Source organism: Papio anubis, chromosome 12 (genome assembly GCF_008728515.1).
Source record: "Papio anubis isolate 15944 chromosome 12, Panubis1.0, whole genome shotgun sequence".
In the NCBI taxonomy this organism is placed as follows: Eukaryota; Metazoa; Chordata; class Mammalia; order Primates; family Cercopithecidae; genus Papio; species Papio anubis.
The window spans coordinates 57,863,253-57,887,038 of NC_044987.1; the positions used below are offsets into that span (position 1 = coordinate 57,863,253).

At 43.4% G+C, this 23,786-nt stretch overlaps 1 protein-coding gene across 1 annotated transcript in view; it reads right to left on the reverse strand.

The window, feature by feature from the left end:
• Nucleotides 1-1,746: 1,746 nt before the first annotated feature.
• The window catches only part of GVQW3 (GVQW motif containing 3), a 29,877-nt gene continuing 7,837 nt past the window's right edge, over nucleotides 1,747-23,786 (reverse strand). Inside the window, exon 2 of the mRNA XM_021926336.2 lies at nucleotides 1,747-3,037. Within this exon, the coding sequence (XP_021782028.1) occupies nucleotides 2,798-3,037 (240 nt within the window). The 3' untranslated portion in view covers nucleotides 1,747-2,797. The remainder of the gene's footprint in view (nucleotides 3,038-23,786) is intronic.

A 23,786-nucleotide genomic window follows, 5' to 3' on the forward strand; every position in this document is an offset into this window, starting at 1 on the left:
GTCCCCTTCCTCAAATTGGTGGCAGCATAACAGGTACAAATCCGAAAAGCAATTTGGAAATACACATCAGAAACCTTGAAAATGTTTCTATCCTCTATCCCAGTGATCCTACTCCTGGGGATTGTTCCTGAGAAAATACAATTTTTAAACCATAGAGTGAGCAGCACACACTGGTTTTTTGTTTTTTTTTTTTTTTTTTTTTGCATCATTATTGGAAATAGTGAAAAACTGCACAAAAACAAAAGTTTCATCAGAGGAGAATACTTAAGTAAAAGATAGCAAATTCACCTAGTGAATAATAAATATGCAGACTGGTATGCCTGTCATAATTTAGGTGGGCTCACCCAGCGGGCCTGCTGGGCCCAGTACCATAGGATGGTACTAATGCCATCCCCATCTTACAGATGAGGACCTGCGGCTCAAAGAGATAGAATGATCTGCTCAGGGCTAGCTGGCTTCAAAGTAGAGGAGCTGAGATTCCAACCCAAGTCAACATGATGGCAGAGCAGTTGGTGCTTTTCCTCTGCCACATGATGCCAGTTGTCGATGATGATCATGTTACCTGTGGAAAGTCCCTTTACATGACCCCTGGCATATTTCTTCAGTCTTGGGAGAACAATGCTAAGCCAGTGTGGACACGAGGGGCTGGCAATAAGTAGCAAAAGAGAAAAAAACTGTATGATACAAGGCTAAGCAATAAAAACAGAATACGTAGTTGTATTAGTAATAAAAGCGGTCAGAAAAATTATGCTCATGGACAACAGCAGGAAGGGGTAAGGAGAAATGGAAACAGATAATGTGTGAGTGGGTGCTCTCTTTCCTCTTTCTCTTATTGAAGTTTCCGTTCTTAACACTGTATTATTTGCACAATAAAAAAACAATTCACAATGAAAGATAGAAAGACAGAAAATACGAGTCCCTGGGGTGGCCCACGGCCATGCCTTGAGTCCAGCTGCAGCTCTAGGATTTCCAAAGCCATTCTGACAGCAGCACTCATAAAGAAGCAGCTAGTTCCTTTTGGATGAAGGGGGGAAGGAGAAAAATGTAGCGTGTGACCCATGCCGAGAGGCTTAAGTTCCTTGCCATCATGCTCCAGGGTTGGTGTCATTGCCACATCTGATCAAGCTCTTACCCTGGCTGGGGAGGTGTGCCTGTGACCTGGCACTTCCCAGTTCAAGAATTTTTGCATCTAATGGTATTGTTGATCCCTGTTCATTTGTTTCACCTCTGCTGGCTGGGGCTTGGGTTTGGCTTTGCTGGAGGAAGGGCCAATGTGGGATTCTCTCTAACTGAGGAACAGAGGCCAAGATGACTTTAGCCAGCAAAGAGAACAGTGAAACAGCAACATTTATGCCTGGGGTGCAGCGATTTTTCTTTGGTTCATGCTCACACCCCATACCTCATTTGATTTTATTCTACCCTTTAGATCACCATTCCTTTCCAGATTTCATACATTTGCCTATGCTGGTCTCTCTGTCTGGAATGCCCTGTCTCATTCTTCCTGACAGAGCTAAGCCCTGCCCATCCTTCAATACCACTTCATTGATGAACCTTTTTCCAATCTCCTTTTGGGGAATGAATCATTCTATCCTCTGGCTCCCAAAACACTTGATTTGTATCTTTCCTATGGCAATTGCATTTGTCTGCAGTACATTATAATTATTTATGCCCATGTCTGTTTCTCCTACTAAATGGTGAGCTTCTCAAGGTGGCCAAGAAATATGTCTTATCCAACTCTGATCCCTCACACAATGTCTGGCATGTGGTAGGTGCTCAATCAATGTATGGAATGACATTAATTTACAATGGTTGAATTCTTCCTCTTTCTATGCATGGGCTCTCTGGGAAAGCTGTTGAGATTATAGGCAGATGACCAATTGGTTTTTATGTCCATTTGAAAGAGGCAGGAAGAGGAAGAGAGTTAAAGCTATCTGTGGATCCATATTCCAGAGATTTCAGCCAGGGCTCCTTAGGGGGATGATAACTGGAATAATAACTAACACGTGCAGAGGCTCTTACTTACACTTTCACACCCATTAACTCAGTTGAGTCACACAAGGGCTCATGGAGGTAGGTTGGTTGGGCAGTATTTGGCCTGTTCCAGTGTTACAGCTGAGGAAACCAAGGCTCAGAAAAATGAAGTGATTTGCAAGATTACATCAACTCAAAGTAGGGCTGGGACTCAAACCCAGATCTGTTGACTCCAAATTCCATGCTCTTGGAAATGCTGAGGTGACAAGGGCACAAGCAACTCTTCTCCTTGATAAAGGTTTGCAGAAGGAAGAAAGGAAGCCTATGGTTAACCTTGATGAAGTATACTTGCACCAGGCCCCAGTTGTTACCCTCATACATATTTACCTCTCATCCAGGGCAGAGACCATGCTTTCTCCATCATTTCTCTCTCCAAAGTTCAGGTCTTTGGCAAGCCTCACACTTTTGCTGGGTCTTGATTTTCAGGTCTAAAACGAGGAGGCTGAGCTAGAAGTTTAAATTGGGTCACATTCACACTGGCACCCAACACAAAGCCTGGCACACAGTTTCCATCACCCTCTCCATGGATGACTCCCAGTTCCAACACTAGAGGCCTCCAGGACTCCAGCTGACATGATGCAGTGCGTACCCTGCACGTTGCAGCCTCTTCCCAGGCTGGCTGTGGAAACTGAGCCTCCTCCAGACAGCAGGGCTGCTCCGCTCACGCGGATCAAGTCCGGAGCCTCATTAGTCATGTCAGATGACATAGTTAACACTTGGGGCCGGTACAGCCAGTTCATCAAAAGCTCCTATGTGCCTGGCTCCATCACTGCAGCTGAGGAACTACTGTATGTGGAGTAGGCAGTACATCAGAGGAACAGCGCCAGAGTGCTTCCAAATTGGTTTTGATTAATTGCATAGACCTGTCTTTAATTGGTGCCAGTGCAGCAGCCAGAGAACTTATGGGAAAGCAGGATGTTATGCTTTCATTCCCTGAAGTCCCATAAAGCAATGAAAGATGAGGAACAGAATCACTGCTCGTTGAAAATTCATCGACCGTGCAGACCTAGAAAACACAAATAAGTATCTGAATTGAAACCTAACCTCATTTTCCCAACTCATTGGAAGCCATGCATGTTCCCCTCTGCCCTGCCTGCCTGCCGAGATATGCAGCTGAGCAAAAGGTGTGATTTCTAAGAAACAAGTGCTTTAGCACAGAGACAGCATCCTCACCGCTCCCTCCTGGAATCGATGCCTGGAGGTATTTGGGAAGGTGCCTTCCCTCAGAAACGCCTTTCTTCAGCCCATCTCCATCCTATGAACTGTTACCAGAGACTGATTCACTTTGGGTGAAGCATTCATTCACACATTCATTCTTTCTTTTCTACCTCTTGGAGATTTAAGACATATGTATTGACCATGTACTAAATACAAAGCACTGTTCTGGTGTCATAAGGAATATAGTAGAATGGGAAAAAAAAAAAAAAGACGCTTTTCCCAGGAAAATTATTATATAGGAGAAAAGAGAGGACAGATGAACTGATGCATGATGAGTGACATCACATAAAAGAGGAACCATTGGGATTTGGCATCAAGAAGACTTGGGTTCAAATCTCAGTTCTGTTTCTTCTTACTGAGCCACCTCAGATAATCACTTTAATTCTCTAAGTTCCTCTCTTTTTGGGAGGCTGGAGTGCAGTGGTGCAATCACAGCTTACTGCAGCCTCCAACTCCTGGGCTCAAGTGATCCTCCCATCTCAGCCTCTCGAGTAGCTAGGGCTACAGACATGCACTACCACACGCAACTTTTTCTTATTTTTTTTTTTTTTTTTAGAGATGGGGGTCTTACTCTGTTGCCCAGGCTGGTCTTGAACTCCTGGGTTCAAGTGATCCTCCTGCCTCAGCCTCCCAAAGTGCTGGGATTACAGGCATGAGCCACTGAGTCTGGCCTGAGTTTTAATTATAGAATAAAATAATGATACTTACTGCACATGTCGACTGTGAGACTTGTAAGAATGAGCAGGGTGGAAAGTACCCAGCACAGGGCCTGGCACTGATCAATAAATTGTTGCCAATTCCAAATAAGCATCACTAGTGAGGCTCTGATAGGGTGCTGGGTGACAGTTCAGTATTCAAGGAACAAACCATTACTGATCACAGACTCTATGCCAGGTTCTATCCTGGACATTAGGGATTTAGATAGGAAGCTCAGTCCTGCCCTTGAATGAGACTGAGGTCCACTAGGGAGTCACGGTGATTTAAGGTGGTAAGAATGGCAAAGTGTCACAGGTGTGTTCACAGAAGTCTACTCAGGGAGCAGTGAGGAGAAAAGGAGATACGGGTCACTTCTACCTGGGAAATCAGGATAGATTTGCCTAAAGAGGCAATGCTGGAACTACATCCTGACACATAAGAAGATTTTCATTTATAGATAAAGAAGGAAGCATTTTCCATGAACAAGGCCACAGTTTCCTTCCTTTTGTTCCTAGAGCAAACAGGGGTTACCCCCATAGAATCTTGGAATTAGCTGTTCTCTTTGTATAGAAAGTTCTTCCCCTAAATTTTCCCAAAGCTGGCTCCTTGACATTTATAACCCGATATTTTATTTTTTCGTTTGTTTATTGTATATCTCTCCTACTAGAATGACAGGTCCGTGAGAGCCTGAGATCCTGGCTATATTTTCCTCCACTCTGTTACCACATCTAGAACATTGCCTGGCATATAGTAGGCATTCAGTATACATTTGTTGCATAAATAAACAACAGGAGGCACAGGAGGGCATACTGAAATTGAGGACCTATTCTAAGCACACTGCCTGGCACGTAGCGGACACTGAATTTTCTTTCGTAAAATTAAATAATGGGAAATGCCTGAAGCATAGGCCAGAGGAACTGAAGTGGAAGGTAATAGAAGAGGTGGCCTCTGAGCTGCACCTGGGAAGAATGACAATGTGATAGGGATGCTAGGAAGGGGATCGGGAGGATTAAATCATAGAACTTTTAAGTCCCTTCCAATCTTGAGCTTCTGAGAATTTCTCCCGAACAAATAATCTCTTGTCACCCTTCCTGATCCCCTCACTCACACCCCTCCTTTCCACTCCACCCTGTCTGGAGGCTGTAAGGACATCTGACGCACCATTTCCTGCCAATGTAAATCATAGACTGCTGTGTGATACTCATTCGCAGGTTTTACCATCCCCAGATGGAGATGGCCCCAAATCTCAGGGTGGAGGCCTCAAGCAAAGCCAGCCTTACCACAGGGTGGCAAATAAGGGGGAACTGTTTACCCACCAGCACCTTCCTGGCCCTGCTCCCAGATAATTTTATTTCCTCTGGTCCTGGATCTGCTCCTTAGTTGGATGCACCTCAGTTCACTTGCTGGAGCACTGATGTGTGACTGTTTAACTGCTGCTGCTTCCTGTCCCAGGGATCCTGGGCTTCAGGGAGCATGGGAAAGAGACAAGAAAGAGAGCTTTATATGAGGTAAGCCTTGACAGTAATCATAAAAGTCAAAGACTAACTTACACTTAGATAGTGCTTCACAGTTTACAAAGCCCTAGAGGACCCCTATTCATCCTTCAAGGCCCGAACAAATGTTACCTCTTTTCACTAACCTTCAACTCTCCCAGGCAGAGCTAATCCTTTCCTCCACACTTGATAAAACCTCCATGATAGCCCTTACTGCTTTGTAATAAACGTATCTGTGTACATGTCTCGTTTCCTCCACTAAACCATCAGAACCCTGGGGACAGATCTCTTTTCTCCCAGTAAAACACATTTCTTTCTTTCTTAAAAAGTAATTTTAATGTTCATTATACAAATTTTCTAACTATAAAAATAATATTTACAGTTATAATAATAAAATTATATATATAAAAGCATAATGAAGCAAATTGAAAATCACTTATAATTTCATCACCCAGATCAAACCACTGGTAACGTTTTGGATATATCTTGAGGGCTTTTTTTTTAGCATACAGAAAGTAAAAATTGGACCATATAATGCATGTGGTTTTATAGTCTGATTTTATCACCTATCTTATTGTGAACATCTTCAAACATCATTGACAGTTCTTTAAAAACATCATCTTAAATAGCTGCATTATTTCTTTTTCTTTTTTTTTTGAGACGGAGTCTGGCTCTGTCGCCCGGGCTGGAGTGCAGTGGCTGGATCTCGGCTCACTGCAAGCTCCGCCTCCCGGGTTCACGCCATTCTCCTGCCTCAGCCTCCTGAGTAGCTGGGACTATAGGTGCCCGCCACCTCGCCCGGCTAGTTTTTTGTATTTTTTAGTAGAGATGGGGTTTCACCGTATTAGCCAGGATGGTCTTGATCTCCTGACCTCGTGATCCACCCGTCTCGGCCTCCCAAAGTGCTGGGATTACAGGCTTGAGCCACCGCGCCCGGCCAGCTGCATTATTTCTCTTAATGAGTATGCCATAATTTTCTTAACAATTTCTCCATTGTGGGGTATTTGGGTTATTTCCTTCTTTTTACTATTTTCACAAATAAGTCTGCAATGAATAGCTGTTACATAAATCTTTGTCTGCATCTCTGTTTTCCTAAGAAAGATTCCTAAGAAATCTTCCTAGAAGATTCATTCCTAGGTCAACTGGTTTAAATTTTTTTTTTTTTTTTTGAGAGGGAGTCTTGCTCTGTCGCCCAGGCTGGAGTGCAGTGGCACGATCTCAGCTCACTGCAACCTCCACCTCCCGGGTTCAAGCGAGGCTTCTGCCTCAGCCTCCTGGGTAGCTGGAATTACAGGCGTGCACCACCATACCCAGCTAATTTTTGTATTTTTAGTAGTGACGGAGTTTTACCATGTTGACCAGGCTGGTCTCGAACTCCTGACTTGTGATCTGCTCACCTTGGCCTCCCAAAGTGTTGGGATTACAGGTGTGACCCACTGCGCCCAGCCCGGTTTAAACTCTTTAAAGCTTCATGATGCTCATTGCCAAATTGCTCTGAGAAAAAAATATCAATTTATAAATTTCACCAACGCAACAACACGTCTCACCTGACCAACATTATGATCCCATTTGTATCTTTACCAAGTCCAGTGTCCTTTTCACAATGTCTCACAAGTTAAGTAATTTTTCTTAAACACAGCAGAAATTATACAACCAAACTTAGAGGTATCCTCTTCCAAGATGTCAACCTGGGTGGGCATATTTATTTATTTATTTATTCATTTTATTTTTTTGAGACAGAGTCTCACTCTGTAGCCCAGGCTGGAGTGCAGTGGCGCTACTCGGCTCACTGCAAGCTCCGCCTCCGAGGTTCACGCCATTCTCCTGCCTCAGCCTCCCAAGTAGCTGGGACTACAGGTGCCCGCCACCACGCCCAGCTAATTTCTTGTATTTTTAGTAGAAACGGGGTTTCACTGTGTTAGCCAGGATGGTCTCAATCTCCTGACCTTGTGATCCACCCACCTCAGCCTCCTAAAGTGCTGGGATTACAGGCGTGAGCCACCACGCCTGGCCCGGCATATTTATTTAAACAGTGCTTCCACTGCTTTAAACATTTCTTTTTTATTTGAAAATTGGCTGCAAAGCAGACAACACTTTTTTTTGCATCTAAATTACAATACACTCTGTCTTCAGGGAATGATTTTTGATTTTTGGCAATAGTCAAAAGTCACTTGAAGTTCGTGAGATGAGAAGCTACAGCTGGGTTTGGGGTCAGAAATGAAGTGCAGTATTACAGTAATGAGATTGAGGTCTTTTGCAACTTGTAAAGCAAGTCCCAGAGGAGTTCTGGGCAGTAGTGGCATCATCAGAATAAAGGCTGAGCCTTTTAGCATGACCATTCCAAAGCGGCTGCACTCAGGTGGAGGAATGACTCTAGCACACAGTTATGGAACCTCCTCTCATGACTTCATCGTTACTCTGTGGATAGCCCCAGGACCAGGTGTCAACTTATTTCAGAACTGAACTCCAGGCCAGGTGTGGTGGCTCACACCTATAGTCCCGGCATTTTGGGAGGCCTAGGTGGGTGGATTGCTTGAGCCCAGGAGTTTGAGGCCAGAGTGGGCAACATGGTGAAACCCTGACTCTATAAAAAATGCAAAAATTAGCGGGCATGGTGATACATGCCTATAGTCCCAGCTACTCAGGAGGCTGAGGTGGGAGGATCACCTGAGCCCAGGAGGTAGAGGCTACAGTGAGCTGCGATTGAACCACTGCATTGTAGCCTCAGTGACATAGGGAGAGCCTGTCTCAAAAAAAGTAAAAAAGAACTGATCTCCAGACCAGGCATGGTGGCTAATGCCTGTAATTCTAGCACTTTGGGAGACTGAAGGAGGAGGATCACTGGAGCCCAGGAGTTCAAGACCAGCCAGGGCAACATAGTGAGACCCTGTCTCTACCAAAAAAAAATTTTTTTAAATTAATTAGCCAGGCATGGTAGCATGCACCTGTTGTCCTAGCTACTTGGAAGGCTGAGGCAGGAGGATCACTGGAGGCTGCAGTGAGCTACAATCCACTGCACTACAGCCTGGACAACAGTACTGATCTGATCTCCTTCCCTCTTCTTTCTTCCTCAAGTCCACTCGGACCTGATGTGACTCCAAGACAGTATTTTAGAGGGGCAGTTTAAGGGGAGGGCGGAACATGGCATGGCAATGGAAAGAGCCTTCAGACTTCAGTCAGAAAGAAATGAGTCTGTTGTGTGGCTCAGCCTGTGCCTTTTGCCAGCTGTGTGATAGGTCCCATTAGTAAAGGAGGATGCTACCTACTTCCAAGGACTGTTTGGGAAAATGGAGAATATACATATAACCACACGTAGACACACAAACACGCACAGGCATACCAAATAGCTAATGCTTATTGAGTACCGACTCCATGCCAAATACATACTGTGCTTCCTATGCACATGGCAGACCCTGTTGACTGGCTACCCAAAAGTCATTTGCTCCTTGTTACCTACCACTGCAGCTCCCTTGGGCCAATGAGATTTAATAGAACTCTGCTGGGAGTTACTGGGAGAGCTTTTGCTTTCCTGATGAAACAGGACTGCTGAGTCTGAACTGTCTGTGCCTCCCAACCCCTGCCTGCCTTGAACTTGGAGGTGAGGGCTGGGTGTCACAGTCATCTTGTAACCAAGATGGAAAGACCAAAGTAGCACCTTTGGAATTCTTGTTATGCTAGAAAATAACTACCTATTTAAGTCACTGTTAGTTATCATTACTTGCAGCTAAAAATATTGCAATATACATGCATAAAAAGTGTCCACACATAATCAATGCTCAATAAAGGGTAGCTATTTGTACTCATTAAAGTTCCCATCCTGTAGAGACTTGAAATGCCTTCTTTTTCTTCAGTTAGACCTCAGTCATCCCCATTGATCCCCTGCACCTTTGCAGGGCACCTACTCAGGACCAGGCTTTGTGCAAGATGCACAGGGTAAGAGGCACCCCCAATCTAAGGAAGGAAGTGAAAAGCCTGAGAGTATGCCAGTCTCTGCTAAGACATGGCCCAAACCCAGAAGGACTCAACAGGTAAGTCCTACCGTGGCCTGGGCTTCCTCCTTCTGCCTGAGGCAGACCAAAGATTATGCACGGGATGCTTGGTACGTCCCCTTCACTGCCCACCTCCTGCAGAAGCTTGGAGATGCTTCTGGGTGGTGGAGGAAATGCTTATTGACTTCCACATCTTTCCAGCCAAATGCTCCTACCAGGGGCTCCCAGGCTCAAGACAGCCTGGCTTCACCTGCTTGCTGTTTACGCCCATAGGAAACAGGAGGAATCTTTTTCAGAATATTTGCTCCAGCAAAAATTGTCCATAAAGGCTAACAATGGAGAGAAGGCAGACATACTGAGATACCTTTTAGATGCCTGGATGTCCCACATGGGATTTTATAGAGAAACAGATTGAACATAAAACCTATTTCCGCACTTAAAGTTGTATGGCTTTAAGCAGTTTAGACAACCTTTCTGAGCTTCAGTTTTCTTATTTGTAAAATGGAGATGGCTGGTCCAAAGGTAGTGAGTTATCTCAATCGATTGTTCACAGTCAATCACAGATTGAACTCCTCGTTCTACTCCTTCCCTCTTTCTCACTAATAAACTTAACTAGTCTAAAATAAATAAGTAAATAAACAAACAAAATGGAGATGTGACAGCCAATTTTGTGTGTTCACTTGACTGAGTCCTGGGGTACTCAGATAGATGGGAAAACATTATTTCTGGGTGTGTCTGTGGGGATGTTTCTGGAAGAGATTAGCATTTGAATTGGTAGACTGAGTAACGAAGAGGCACCCCTTCATTAGGATGTGCATGGACATCATCCAATTCATTGAGGACCTGAATAGAACAAAAAGATACGAGAAGGGCAAATTTGTTCTTGCTTCTTGAGCTGTGACATCTATCTTCTCCTGCCCTTGTGCACCAGCACTCCTGGCTCTTCGGCCTTTGGACTCAGACTGGAGTTTACACCTGGTTTTGGCTGGGCATGGTGGCTCATGCTGATAATCCCAGAGCTTTGGGAGGCCAAGGCAGGAGGATCCCTTGAGACAAGGAGTTCAAGACCAGCCTGGGCAACATAGTGAGGTTCCGTCTCTACAAAAAATAAAAATAAAAAATTATTTGGGCATGGTGGCACATGCCTGTAGTCCCGCCTACTCAGGAGGCTGAGGCGGGAGGACTGCTTGAGCCCAGGAATGCAAGGCTGCAGTGAGCTAAAATCGTGCCACTATACTCCAGCCTGGGTGCCAGAACAATATCCTGTTTCTAAACAAACAAACAAAAAAACAACAAAACCCACTAAACTCTAGTTCTCAGGTCTTTGTCTTTGGGCTTGGACTAGAACACCACCATTGGCTTTCCTGGGCTCCAGCTTGCAAATGGCAGTTCAAAGGACTTCTCAGCCTCCATAATCACAATAAATCATATGACAGAATAAATCTATTTACATATATCTCCTAATGGTCCTGTTTCTCTGGAGAACCCTAATACAGGAGATTATGTCTACCTCCAAGGCCGGGAGTGGTGACTCATGCCTGTAATCCCAGCACTTTGGGAAACCGAGGCAGGCAGATCATGAGGTCAGGGTTCCAGACCAGCTTGACCAACATGGTGAAACCCTGTCTCTACTAAAAATACAAAAATTAGCCGGGTGTGGTGGCACGCGCCTGTCTCCTTTTCATGGAAGAAAAGCAGACTGCCCTTTCTAATAGTGCGATGTATTTTATCCCATGTATTTTATATATCTATCTATATATAAATAAAATAGAAGGCATAATAAAGGATAATAAAGGAACAGAATAGTATGGAGGAGAAAGAGTTGGGAAATTTGAAAAAGAACCATATAGAACTTCCAGAAATAAAAACATAATTACTAAAATTAAAGACTCAAAGATGAGTTAACCTACATATTCGAGCTAGCTGAAGAGGGAATCTGAAGAGACATTTTGAGGACATGACCCAAAATGGAGTAAAGAGAGATAAACAGAGAAAACCTGAACAAGAATTTAAGAGAAATGAAGAATAAAAAGAGAGAGCCAAACAGATGTCTCATAGGAGTTCCAGAAAGATTTAACAGAGGGACCGGGTGCAGTGGCTCATGCCTGTAATCCCAGCACTTTGGGAGGCTGAGGTGGGCGAATCACCTGAGGTCAGGAGTTCGAGACCAATCTGGTCAAATGGTGAAACCCTGGCTCTACTAAAAATACAAAAATTAGCCAGGCATGGTGGCGTGCACCTGTAATCCCAGCTGCTCAGGAGGCTGAGCCAAGAGAATCACTTGAACCCAGGAGGCGGAGGTTGCAGTGAGCTGACATTGCGCCATTGCACTCCAGCATCGGCGACAAGGGTGTGAGACTCCATCTCAAAAAAAAAAAAAAAAAGGGCTAGGCGCGGTGGCTCACGCCTGCAATCCCAGCACTTTGGGAGGCTGAGGCAGGAGGATTATCTGAGGTCAGGAGTTCAGGACCAACCTGGCCAACATGGTGAAACCGTCTCTACTGAAAAATACAAAAATTAGCTGGGCGTGGTGGCAGCTGCCTGTAATCCCAGCTAATCGGGAGGCTAAGATGGGAATTGCTTGAACCTGGGAGGTGGAGGTGGCAGTGAGCAGAGATCACGCCAATGCACTCCAGCCTGGGTGACAAGAGCGAAACTCCATCTCAAAAAAAAACCAAAGATTTAACAGACGGAATGGTGGAAAATCATTATTTAAAATATTATGGGGTTCTTCAGAGAAACAGGAAACAGAACCAACAAGATATGTGTGTGTGTGTGTGTATGTGTGTGTGTGTGTGTGTACAGAGAGAGAGAGAGATTTATTATAAGGAATTGGCTCACGCAATTATGGAGGCTGAGAAGTTCCAAGATCTGTACCTGGCAAGCTGTAGACCCAGGAGAGCCAACAGTGACTTTCCAGCCTGTGTCCAGAGGCCTGAGGAAAAGGAGAGCCAGTGGTGTAAGTTCCAGTTCAAAATCCTGCAGTCTTGAGACCCAAAAAAAGAGCTGATGTTTCAGTTTGAGTCTGGAGGCAGGAAAAGACTGATGTCCTATTTCGAGCAGCCAGGTAGGAGGAGTTTCCTCTTACTTGCAGGAGAGTCAGCCTTTTTGTTCCATTCAGGCCTTCAACAATTGAATGAGGCCCCTTCGCATTATTAGAAAGGGCAGTCTGCTTTACTCAGCCTATTGATTCAAATGTTAACGCATCCAGAAACACCCTCCCAGACACACCCAGAATAATTGTGTGACCACATATCTGGGCACCCCATGGCCCAGTCAAATTGACAAATACAATTAACCATCATGAATTATTGATAATTTTCCAAAACTGGAGAAACATACCAAGACAGTAAATAAACAGTCCAGGCACAGTGGCTCATGCCGGTAATCCCAGCACTTTGGGAGGCCAAGGTGGGTGGATCATTTGAGGTCAGGAGTTCGAGATCAGCCTGGCCAACATGGTGAAACCCCATCTCTACTAAAAATACAAAAATTAGCCAGGCAGTGGTGGTGCATGCGTGTAATCCCAGTTACTCAGGAGGCTGAGGCAGGAGAATCACTTGAACCTGGGAGGTAGAGGTTGCAGTGAGCTGAGATTGTGCCACTGCACTACAGCCTGCGCGACAGAGTGAGACCCTGTCTCAAGTAAAATAAAATAAAATAAAATAAAATAAAAGAATAAATAATTACATGACTAGTCACATACTGATGAAACTGCAGAACCACAAGGCAAATACAAAAGTCTGCAGTGACAAGGGTCAGATTATCAAAAGGAATGTTAACTACAATGAAATCAGCTTTCTCATCAGCAACAATGGGAACCAGGAGACAGTAGGATAATATCTTCAAAGTGTGCACAAAAAACAGATCTCAAACCAGAATCCTATACACAGTCAAATTAACAAGTGAGAGCCAAACTTACAGACATTTTCTGATGAACAAAGACAGTTTACCTCACAGAAACTTGCTGGAAGTATTTTAACACATTAATAGATATACTTCTATAAGAAAATTGAGGCCGGGTGCGGTGGCTCAAGCCTGTAATTCCAGCACTTTGGGAGGCCAAGACGGGTGGATCATGAGGTCAGGAGATCGAGACCATCCTGGCTAACACGGTGAAACCCCGTCTCTACTAAAAAATACAAAAAACTAGCCGGGCGAGGTGGTGGGCGCCTGTAGTCCCAGCTACTTGGGAGGCTGAGGCAGGAGAATGATGTAAACCCGGGAGGCAGAGCTCACAGTGAGTTGAGATCTGGCCACTGCACTCCAGCCTGGGCGACAGAGCGAGACTCCATCTCAAAAAAAAAAAAGAAAAGAAAATTGAATTCAGGCTGGGCATGGTGGCTCATGCCTATAATCCTAGCACTTTAGGAGGCTGAGGTGGGAGGATCGCTTGAGGTCAGGCGTTCAAGACCAACCTGGCCAGCATAGCAAGACCAACTCCATTAAAAACAATGTTTTTTGGGCTGGGCGCGGTGGCTCAAGCCTGTAATCCCAGCACTTTGGGAGGCCGAGGCCAGGCTGGGATCACCCGAGGTCAGGAGATGAGACTATCACAGCTACTTTTGATTGAAACCCGTCTCTGCTAAAATACAAAAAACTAACAGGCGGTGGTGAGAGCTGTACTGTGGAGTCCAGCTACTGGGAGGGTGAGACTTAGCAGGAGAATGCGTGAACCAGGTGGGCACAGTGAGCTGAGATCCGGCCACTGCACTCCAGCCTGAAGCGACAGAAGCGAGACTCCATCTCAAAAAAAGAAAAAAGAAAAAATTGAATTCAGGCTGGGCATGGTGGCTCATGCCTATAATCCTAACACTTTAGGAGGCTGAGGTGGGAGGATACAAGCTTGAGATCCAGAAGCGTTCAAAGGAACCAACCCTGGCCAGCATAGCAAGACCAACTCCATTAAAGTATTTTTTGGGCTGGTAGCAGTGGCTCAAGCCTGTAATCCCAGCACTTTGGGAGGCGAGGCAGGCGGATCCACGAGGTCAGGAGATGAGACCATCCTGGCTAACTGCGGTGAAACCCGTCTCTACTAAAATACAAAAAAAAACTAACGGGGCGAGGTGGTGAGCCTGTAGTCCCAGCTACTCAGGAGGCTGAGGCAGGAGAATAAGTGAACCGGGGAGGCGGAGCTTACAGTGAGCTGAGATCCAGGCCACTGCACTCCAGCCTGGGCGACAGAGCGAGACTCCGTCTCAAAAAAAAAAAAAAAAAACAATGTTTTTTAAAGAAAATTGAGGCCAGGCACAGTGGCTCACACCTGTAATCCCAGCACTTTGGGAGGCCAAGGCAGGCAGATCACCTGAGCTCAGGAGTTCGAGACCACCCTGGGCAACATGGTGAAACCCCGTCTCTACTAGAAATACAAAAAATTAGCTGGGCGTGGTGGTGTGCACCTGTAGTCCCAGATACTCGGGAAGCTGAGGCATGAAAATCACTTAAGCCCTGGAGGCAGAGCTGCAGTGAGCTGAGATTGCACCACGGCACTCTAGCTTGGCAGCTTGGGTTACAAAGTGAGACTGTCTCGAAAGAAAAAAAAAAAAAAAGAACAAAGAAAATGTAATGCAGAAAGAAGTAGTAGCATGTAAGGTGTGGGATACAAGTGAGGCACTGAAGCTAGATCTCATCAGCCCAGATAGCAGACTGTTAAAACTTTCAGGAATTTTGAGAATTGGTTGTTAAACAGTCATTTTCTTTCTTTTCTTTTCTTTCTTTTTTTTTTGAGACTGAGTCTCACTCTATGACCCAGGCTAGAGTGCAGTGGTGCCATCTTGGCTCACTACAACTTCTGCCTCCTGGGTTCAAGGGATTCTCCTACCTCAGCCTCCCAAGTAGCTGGGACTACAGGCACAAGCCACCACTCCAGGCTACTTTTCATACTTTTGTAGAGATGGGGTTTCACCATATTGGCCAGGCTGGTCTCAAAACTCCTGACCTCAGATGATCCACCTGCCTCAGCCTCCCAAAGTGCTGGGATTACGGGCATAAGCCACCTCATCCAGCCCATTTTCAAAAATTAAATTATGTAAACTTACAGTTAAATGAATCACTTTAAATATAAAGGTCAAAAATCCTTACAATACATGTCTTAATTATTTTACCACATTATGCTATTATCCATGCAACTTTTATTTGTATCTCCTGTGTTTATACAGTAGACATACTATAGAATGGTGTACTGCTCTGCATCTCTTCCCAACTCTACATTCAATGTGCCACATTGGTAATTTGAATATTTACACTCTAGAAATTAACAAATGTTACAAATCAGAGATCCCCAACCCTACCAAATGAAAACTGGTGTTAAATATTTACCAGCATACCACTGAATACAAGAAATAATGAATTATTTATGAATACCACTCCTAGGTGTATACCCAAGGGAATTAAAAATATATGTTCACAAAAAACTTGTACATGAACATTCATAGCAGTATTCTGCATAATAGCCAAAAGCTGAAAACAACCTAAATGTCCATCAACTGATAAATAAATAGAATGTGGTAGATCCACACAATGGAATGTTATTCAGCCATAAAAAGGAATGAAGGGGCTGAGTGTGGTGGCTCACTGCTCACTCCTGTAATCCTAGCACTTCGGGAGGCCGAGGTGGGCGGATCACGAGGTCAAGAGACCGAGACCATCCTGGCCAACATGGTGAAACCCCGTCTCTACTAAAAATGCAAAAATTAGCTGGGCATGGTGACACGCACCTGTAGCCCCAGCTACTCAGGAGGCTAAGGCAGGAGAATCGCTTGAACCCTGGAGGTGGAGGTTGTGGTGAGCTGAGATCGCCATTGTACTCCAGCCTGGGCAACAAGAGTGAAACTCCGTCTCAAAAAAAAAAAAAAAAAAAAAAAAAGGAATGAAGGACTGACCCATGCTCCAACATGGATGAACCTTAAAAACATTCGGCTAAGTGAAAGACGCCAGACATAAAAGGCTACATATTACGATTTCATTTGTATGAAATCTCCAAAATAGGCAAATCCATGGAGACAGAAAGTATATGAGTGGTTGCCAGGGGATTAAAGAAAATGAGGAGACTGCTAATGGGTAGGGGGTTTCCTTTTGGAATGCTGTAACTGTTCTAAAATTAGTGGTGATGGTTCTACAATTTTGTAAATATACTAATGATTTTATTGGATATGAATTATATTTCAGTAAAAAGAGAGAAAGATAGGCAACAAAACTGGTAGGCAGGTTTATAAATCTAAATAAACACTGGCTGTTAAAACACCTAATTTGAGCCCAGGCATGGTGGTTCATGCTTGTAATCTCAGCACTTTAGGAGGCCAAGGTGGGATGACTGCTTGACCCCAGGAGTTCGAGACCAGCCTGGGCAATGTGACGAAACTCTATTCCTACAAAAAAATACAAAATTAGCTGGGTGTGGTGGCATGCATGTGCAGTCTCAGCTACCTGGGGAGCTGTGGTGGGAGGATCCCTTGAGTCCGGGAAGCATAGTTTGCAGTGAGCCAAGATCATGCCACTGTACTCCGGCCTGGGCAACAGGAGTAAGACCCTGTCTCAAAAAAAAAAAATAAATAAAATAAAATAATAATAATAGTAGCACAGAAACATTAAAAGGATGGGAAAATATACTAGGCAAATGCTAAGCAAAATAATGCAATATTGACAGATTTTAAGTTGAAAATAATTACTAGGGATAAAGAATCATATGATAATGATAATGACAAAAGGAAAAGTTGACCAGGAAGATATATCCCAGAACCTCTGAGTACCACCTGGCAACACTGCTTCCAAATATACAAAGCCCCCTCAAGTCTTCAGCATGCATGTAAGGAAACTACCAGAGGCCAGAGAAAGAACTACCTAAAAGGATTACAAGGAACTATTTTTGGAGATCACACAGGTCCACTTCCTATTCCTAACATCTAGAGTGGAAAGACATATTTCATAAGGTTTCAGGTGCCCTCAACACTGGGGCAAAATTAGCTCCAGACTAATATTACTCTGGTCTCATCTAACAAAGCTTAAAAGTAGTAGCCAAAAACTGTTTCCAAAAGTCAGTCAACTGAAACTGAGGGAGATAGGTAAAATTGGTAGACAAAGTCATTAAAACCATTATAACTGTATTCCATGTGATCAATAACCCAGAGAAAAAAATTGAGCGTGTTAAGTAGAGACATGGAAGATATCAAAAAAAACCAAATTCTGGTAGCAATACACTCATTGCCCATATCTTGGTTTCTAAACACTATTCTCCAATAAAATGAACCAGGGCTAGAGAGAAATCGAGAATAGAGAAATGGCTGGTCACAGGTGTGGAGAGGCAAAAAACAAGATAATCTTGGAGTATATTGTAGTACCAGAAGGTAAGGACCTGCTAAGAAAAAACAAAAGGTTATGAGCACATCAAAGGGACACAGAAGCCAACCTGAAAAAACATCCAATGGCCAAAGCTGGAACAACTTGAGCAACAAAATAAATAACACAGTATGGGATTATTACTCAAAATATAAAACAAACATACATGAGTCCAGACATATCCATAGAGATAGAAAGTTGATTAATGGTTGCTGGGGCCAAGGATAAGAAAGAATGGAGAATGACTGCTTAATGAGTATAGGGTTTCCTTCTAGTGTGATGAAAATGTTCTGAACTAGATAGTGGTGATGGTTGCACAGCACTGTGAATGCACTAAATGCAACTGAGATGTACACTTTAAAGTGGTTAAAATGGTGAATTTTTTACCACAATAAAAAAATTACCAGAAAAATCCCTTCTTTTATTTATCTATCAAACATTTATTGAGCAGTTCCAGGCAAGGTTTATTCTGGATGCGGGGAACACGGAAGAATCAGATGTGGGCTTGGCTTTTAGGAGGTCCTGGGCTGGTAGGGAAGAAAAACATCCTGCAAACAACTAAGTTCAGTTAAGTGTTACAGTTTTCTTGACGTCAGAATGTGCATTGCTACAATCAGATATCATCTCACCCCAGTTAAAATTGCTTTTATTCAAAAGACAGGCAATAATGAATGTTGGCAAGGATGCGGAGAAAAGGGAACCCTCATACACTGCTGATGGGAATGTAAATGAGTACATCCACTACAGAGAACAGTCTGAAGGTTCTGCAAAAAACTAAAAATAGAGCTACCATATAATCTAGCAATCCCATTGCTAGGTATATACCCAAAAGAAAGCAAATCGGTATATCAAACAGATACCTGCACTCCCATGTTTTTTTGCAGCACTATTCACAATAGCCAAGATTTGGAAGCAGCCCAAGTGTCCGTCAACAGACAAATAGATAAAGAGAATGTGGCATATGTACACAATGGAGTGCTATTCAGTCATTAAAAAGAAGGAGATTCTGTCATTTGCAACAACATGGATGGAACTGGAGGTCATTATGTTAAGTGAAATAAGCCAAGCACAGAAAGACAAACCTCTCACTTACTTGTAGGAGCTAAAATTAAAATAAATGAACTTATGGATATAGAGAGTAGAGTGATGGTTACCAGAGACTGGGAAGGATAGTGGAGGGTGGGGTGGGGGGAAGAGGGGATGGTAAATGGGTACCAAAAAATAATTAGAAAGAATGAATAAGATCTAATATTTGATAGCACAGCAGGGTGACTATAGTCATAATAATGTAATCGTACATTTAAAAATAACTAAAGGAAGCCTGGGCGTGGTGGCTCACGCCTGTAATCCCAGCACTTTGGGAGGCCAAGGCAGGCAGATCACCTGAGGTCAGGAGTTCAAGACCAGCCTGGTCAACATGGTGAAACCTTGTCTCTACTAAAACACAAAAATTAGCCAGGTGTGGTGGCGTGCACCTGTAATGCCAGCTACTCGGGAGGCTGAAGCACGAAAATTGCTTGAACCCAGGAGGTGGAGGCTGCAGTGAGCCGAGATGGCACCATTGCACTCCAGCCTAGGTGACAGAGCAAGACTCCTCTCAAATAATAATAATAATAATAACTAAGAGTATAATTGGATTGTTTGTAACACAAAGGATGAATGCTCGAGGTGATGGATACCCCATTTACCCTGATGTGATTATTACACATTGTATGCCTGTATCAAAATATCCAATGTACTCCATAAATATATACACCTACTATGTATCCACAAAAGCTAAAGCTAAAAAAATAAAATAAAGAATGTGCATTGTACATGATGGTGGGGGAGGGCGGCTGCTTCACTGAGTGGGTTGGTGGGTGGTGGGGGAGAACAGCAATCGTGAGACTGAGGCTTCAGTCCAAAAGGGGAGTTTGCCAGGTGGATGGCAGCAGAGAGGGATTCCAGGCACAAAGTGGGGCATGATTGAGCAAGCTCAAAAAGTTGGTGTCCAAAGCCTCCAGTTTTCAGCAAACTCCAAGCCAAATAGCATAGGAGCAGTGTAGGGGATGGTCTTCAGACGGTGAGGTGAGAGGTGGGTGGCCACCCCTGTCCAGTTGCAGTAGGTGACAGTATGAGATGTTGGGGAAACCACATGGACCTGCTCAGGGTCAAAGAAAGCATGATTCCAAGATTGGGTCACTGGGTGGGTGGTAGGTACTGCCCATCCTTAAGGTGAGCCTGCAGGAACATTCTGTTCAGGAGGTCAAAGTAGAATAAGATACACAGTCCCCTAATTGTATCCCCTCATACTACACCCATCACCTCATTTTATGTATTCTACAATTTTTAATTTTTTTATTTATGCATTGGAAACCAACTTCCCTTTTCCTTGGGCTTCCTGTTTTCATGTTTGAAATATATGTTACTATGGAAATGTCATGGCACAGTATCGTGGCATTTATAAGTGAAGTGTAAAGAATTTTCAGAACATCTAGAAACATAAGACTGGGGTTTAGGGATATAAGTCCTAATTATGTGATAGCATTCATGACTTCAGACACTGTGTCATGAATATAAGCATACTCAGAAATCTGAGACAGCACAGAGGAGATAGTTGAGAGCTTTATTAGGATTTATGTGCCCAGATTTTTAAAAACATATATGAGACATATTAAAAACACAAAACATAACACACTACTTGGGAAGAACATCTGGAAAAAATGGATGACAGAATGCCAACATTTACTTATGAATACACACCTCTGGAAGGACCAGGGGACCTGGACACCCCAGAGAAATTTGGTAAAACCCTCTGCACCACTTTCTATGCTATAAATATGTTCCTTAAACATTGTATGTAAACCAACTGTTGGTAAATCATTTGTTAAATGCGAGGGTGAGCATGATTTTAAAGATACTGTAAGAATGTACATTTTAGTAAAGGAAATAATTACCGATGGAGTAATAGAAAAAACTCACGGATTGAGTGAAGTTCAAGGTCGTTCATTATTATCCTGGCTCTGCCACCAACTAAATGTGTGATTCAAGAAAATCATTCAACCTCCCTGGGCCAATTCCCTCATCGAGTTTGGGTTGTAATCCTGAATTTTCACTTATTAGGTTCTTAATGCGAGGTACAGGGGTACTGGCCCACAGCCTCAAGTCCAGTTTCTTCTGAGAGGTAATATTACACACTAAATCCTTGTGGACAGAGCTCCAGGCTCTCTTACATAAGAAGAGCTACAGTTACCATCGTTCTGTGTTTTGCTCCTTTACAGTTCACTGTCTCATTTTCACAATCACCCTCAGTTGATGATTACAACTTTTTGTTCCAATTCTTTACAAAAGTTTGTTCCTCAGCTCTGTCCTCTGAGAAAAATTGACAGTCTAAGGTAGAAATCCTTTCTTGGTGCTCCTCTCAACCTCTGGCCCCTTCCCTAACCCACAATGCTGGGCACCGCCCAAGGACAAGGGCTGTACTCTGTGCCTAGTGCAGGCCCAGGCTCGAAGAAGGAATTCAGCAAATGACCGCTGTTTTTTGTTTTTGGTTTTTTTTTTTTTGAGACAGAGTCTCACTCTCTCGCCCAGGCTGGAGTGCAGTGGTGTGATCTCAGCTCACTGCAACCTCCACCTCCCAGGTCCAAGCAATTCTCCTGCCTCAGCCTTCTGAGTAGCTGGGATTACAGGCGTGCACCACCACGCCCAGCTAATTTTTGTATTTTTAGTAGAGACGGGGTTTTACCATGATGGCCAGGTTGGTCTCGAACTCCTTACCTCAAGTGATCTGCCCGCCTCAGCCTCCCAAATGGCTGGGATTACAGGCGTGAGCCACCATGCCCGGCCTGGCTGGCTGTTTTTGAAGGAGGAAGCTGAGGCAAGGAGATGGGTCTGACGAAAGACCCGAACCCTAGGAGTGGACTCCTGGCTGCTTCTTTAAATATTTCTAAACTTTCCAAATTTTCTACAATGGACAAAAATATTAAAACCGCAAAGCATTAAACTCTCCTTTTCCTGGCTTTCTGTCAATGCCCTTGTCTCCCATAAATAATGCAGTAGGCAGTTTCCTTCTAATACTGCTAACTTTGCTCAGTGCTCCAGCGTTTGGCCCAGGACATAGGGCACACATCTTTTCTTTAAGAGAAACAGCCATTTTGGTCTTCTGGTCTGTTTTGCTTAAATAGCTATGACACTATGCATTTGTCTTTGTGGACTTAACACCTGCCATCCTGCCCCAGGCAAAGACTCCTGCCAACTGGCTCCAGAAAAGGTCATTTATCAACAGTGTTTAGGCACCACCTTGATTAATCTGCCATACAGGAAGTATAAAACACCACTGTAAGAATTCTTTTGTCTTCTTAAGCAAAAACAGGTTTAGGCCTTAACTGGCAAGAGATAGAAAGCTATGAGTCAGGCTTCTTACCGACTACCACCACGTTGTAGAGTAATTCCGGAGCTGTTAGGACGCCTCAAGAAACAGAAGAAATTATTCTCTATTGAGCACTTACTCCATGCCAGGTGTTGTGCTGTGTGCCTCATATACACTGTTTAATGTAAGCCTCACATCTAATAATCACTATCTAACATAGATACTTTTACTAATTTATCTTATTTCTTGTCTGTCTCCCTCACTGAAACGTGTGCTCATGAGGAGGAACATTTCTTGGGGTCTTGTTTATTGTGTCTACAATGGCATCATACACAGATAAGCACTCAATAAATATTGTTGAAATGAACAAAATGAACAACTCCATGAGACAGATGGTATTATTTCCCTTTTACAGATGAATTAACTGAAGACTTTAGATGGTACAAATGAACTGCCCAAAGTCACATAGCTAGTTAAGAAGCCAGAACTGAAACCCAAGCCTCACTCGCTCATTCTATAGACCAGAGGACTTTTACTTAGATCTTAAAGAACTCTTTCAGCTTGGCAATTATATGAGCTATAGGCCTATAAAATATGTATTTACCTTGTGTACTCATTTGGAGGTTTAAAATTTCACTAAGGAGACATGTAACATTTTTATAACAATCATTTTACTAAAGCAAAGATTAAGTACACATTTTCCCAACATAACAATTTCACCTATGGATAGGCATTAGCTACATGATTTTTCATTTTAAAACCCCACAATGATTATTTTTCAGACATAAATAAAAAATACACTGGTTCTGGATGCTAACAAAATCACATTTGCAAACTTTAAGAGTTTGGTAACTTACAACTTTAAGATGACTAATGATATGTGTGCGGTATTCTCAGTATAGAATACCCAAAATTTCAGTGTACATCTGTGTTGCTTGAGTGTCCCAGTATGGGAGGAGGTAGACTCGGCACATCGAAAGTCACTGCTATACTAAAGAATCCTATGAAATCTCAGGGATTCTTCAGAGAATCAGCTATTATAAAATCCATCTCAAGAATTCATTTTGTGTGAGAACGTGAGAATGAAATGCAAAGGAGGTTAATTTTACCCAGGAGAGCATTCATATCCTTTTCTACTTGTCAGAATATATTTGATTCATAAATGGTATTTTACCTACCTAGGACTACATCACAAGAGCATGCCACACATGGTGTCTTCCCTTAACACTTTGTGTTTTTTTGTAGGGATTATGGTCACATGGTCACACGGTCTCTTCTCCTCCTGGGCAGGTCCTTTTCCCTTCTGGCCCAGCCTTGCTGCCAATACAAGATCATACAGCCTCTGTGTCCACCCAGCCAAGTTAATTGTTCAGGGACCAAACTAGTGATCTGGCCTCAATCTCTCCACTGCCAGCTCTAGATGCTATTGATTTTTACTGATAATACAAGTAATAACATACTGGAGAAATTTTTTTAAAGCATAAAACCAGGAAAACCCATAATCTAACTACCCAGAGTTTGCCTATCCTTTCCATCTTTTTAAAATACATTTTCTGGATTTATACATACAATTTTGTATATCACTCTTTTCACTTAACACTACAAGCACTTTGCCATGCTGTCAAATACTCTTCAGAAACATAAATTATAATGATGGCACAACAGTCTACTGGATAG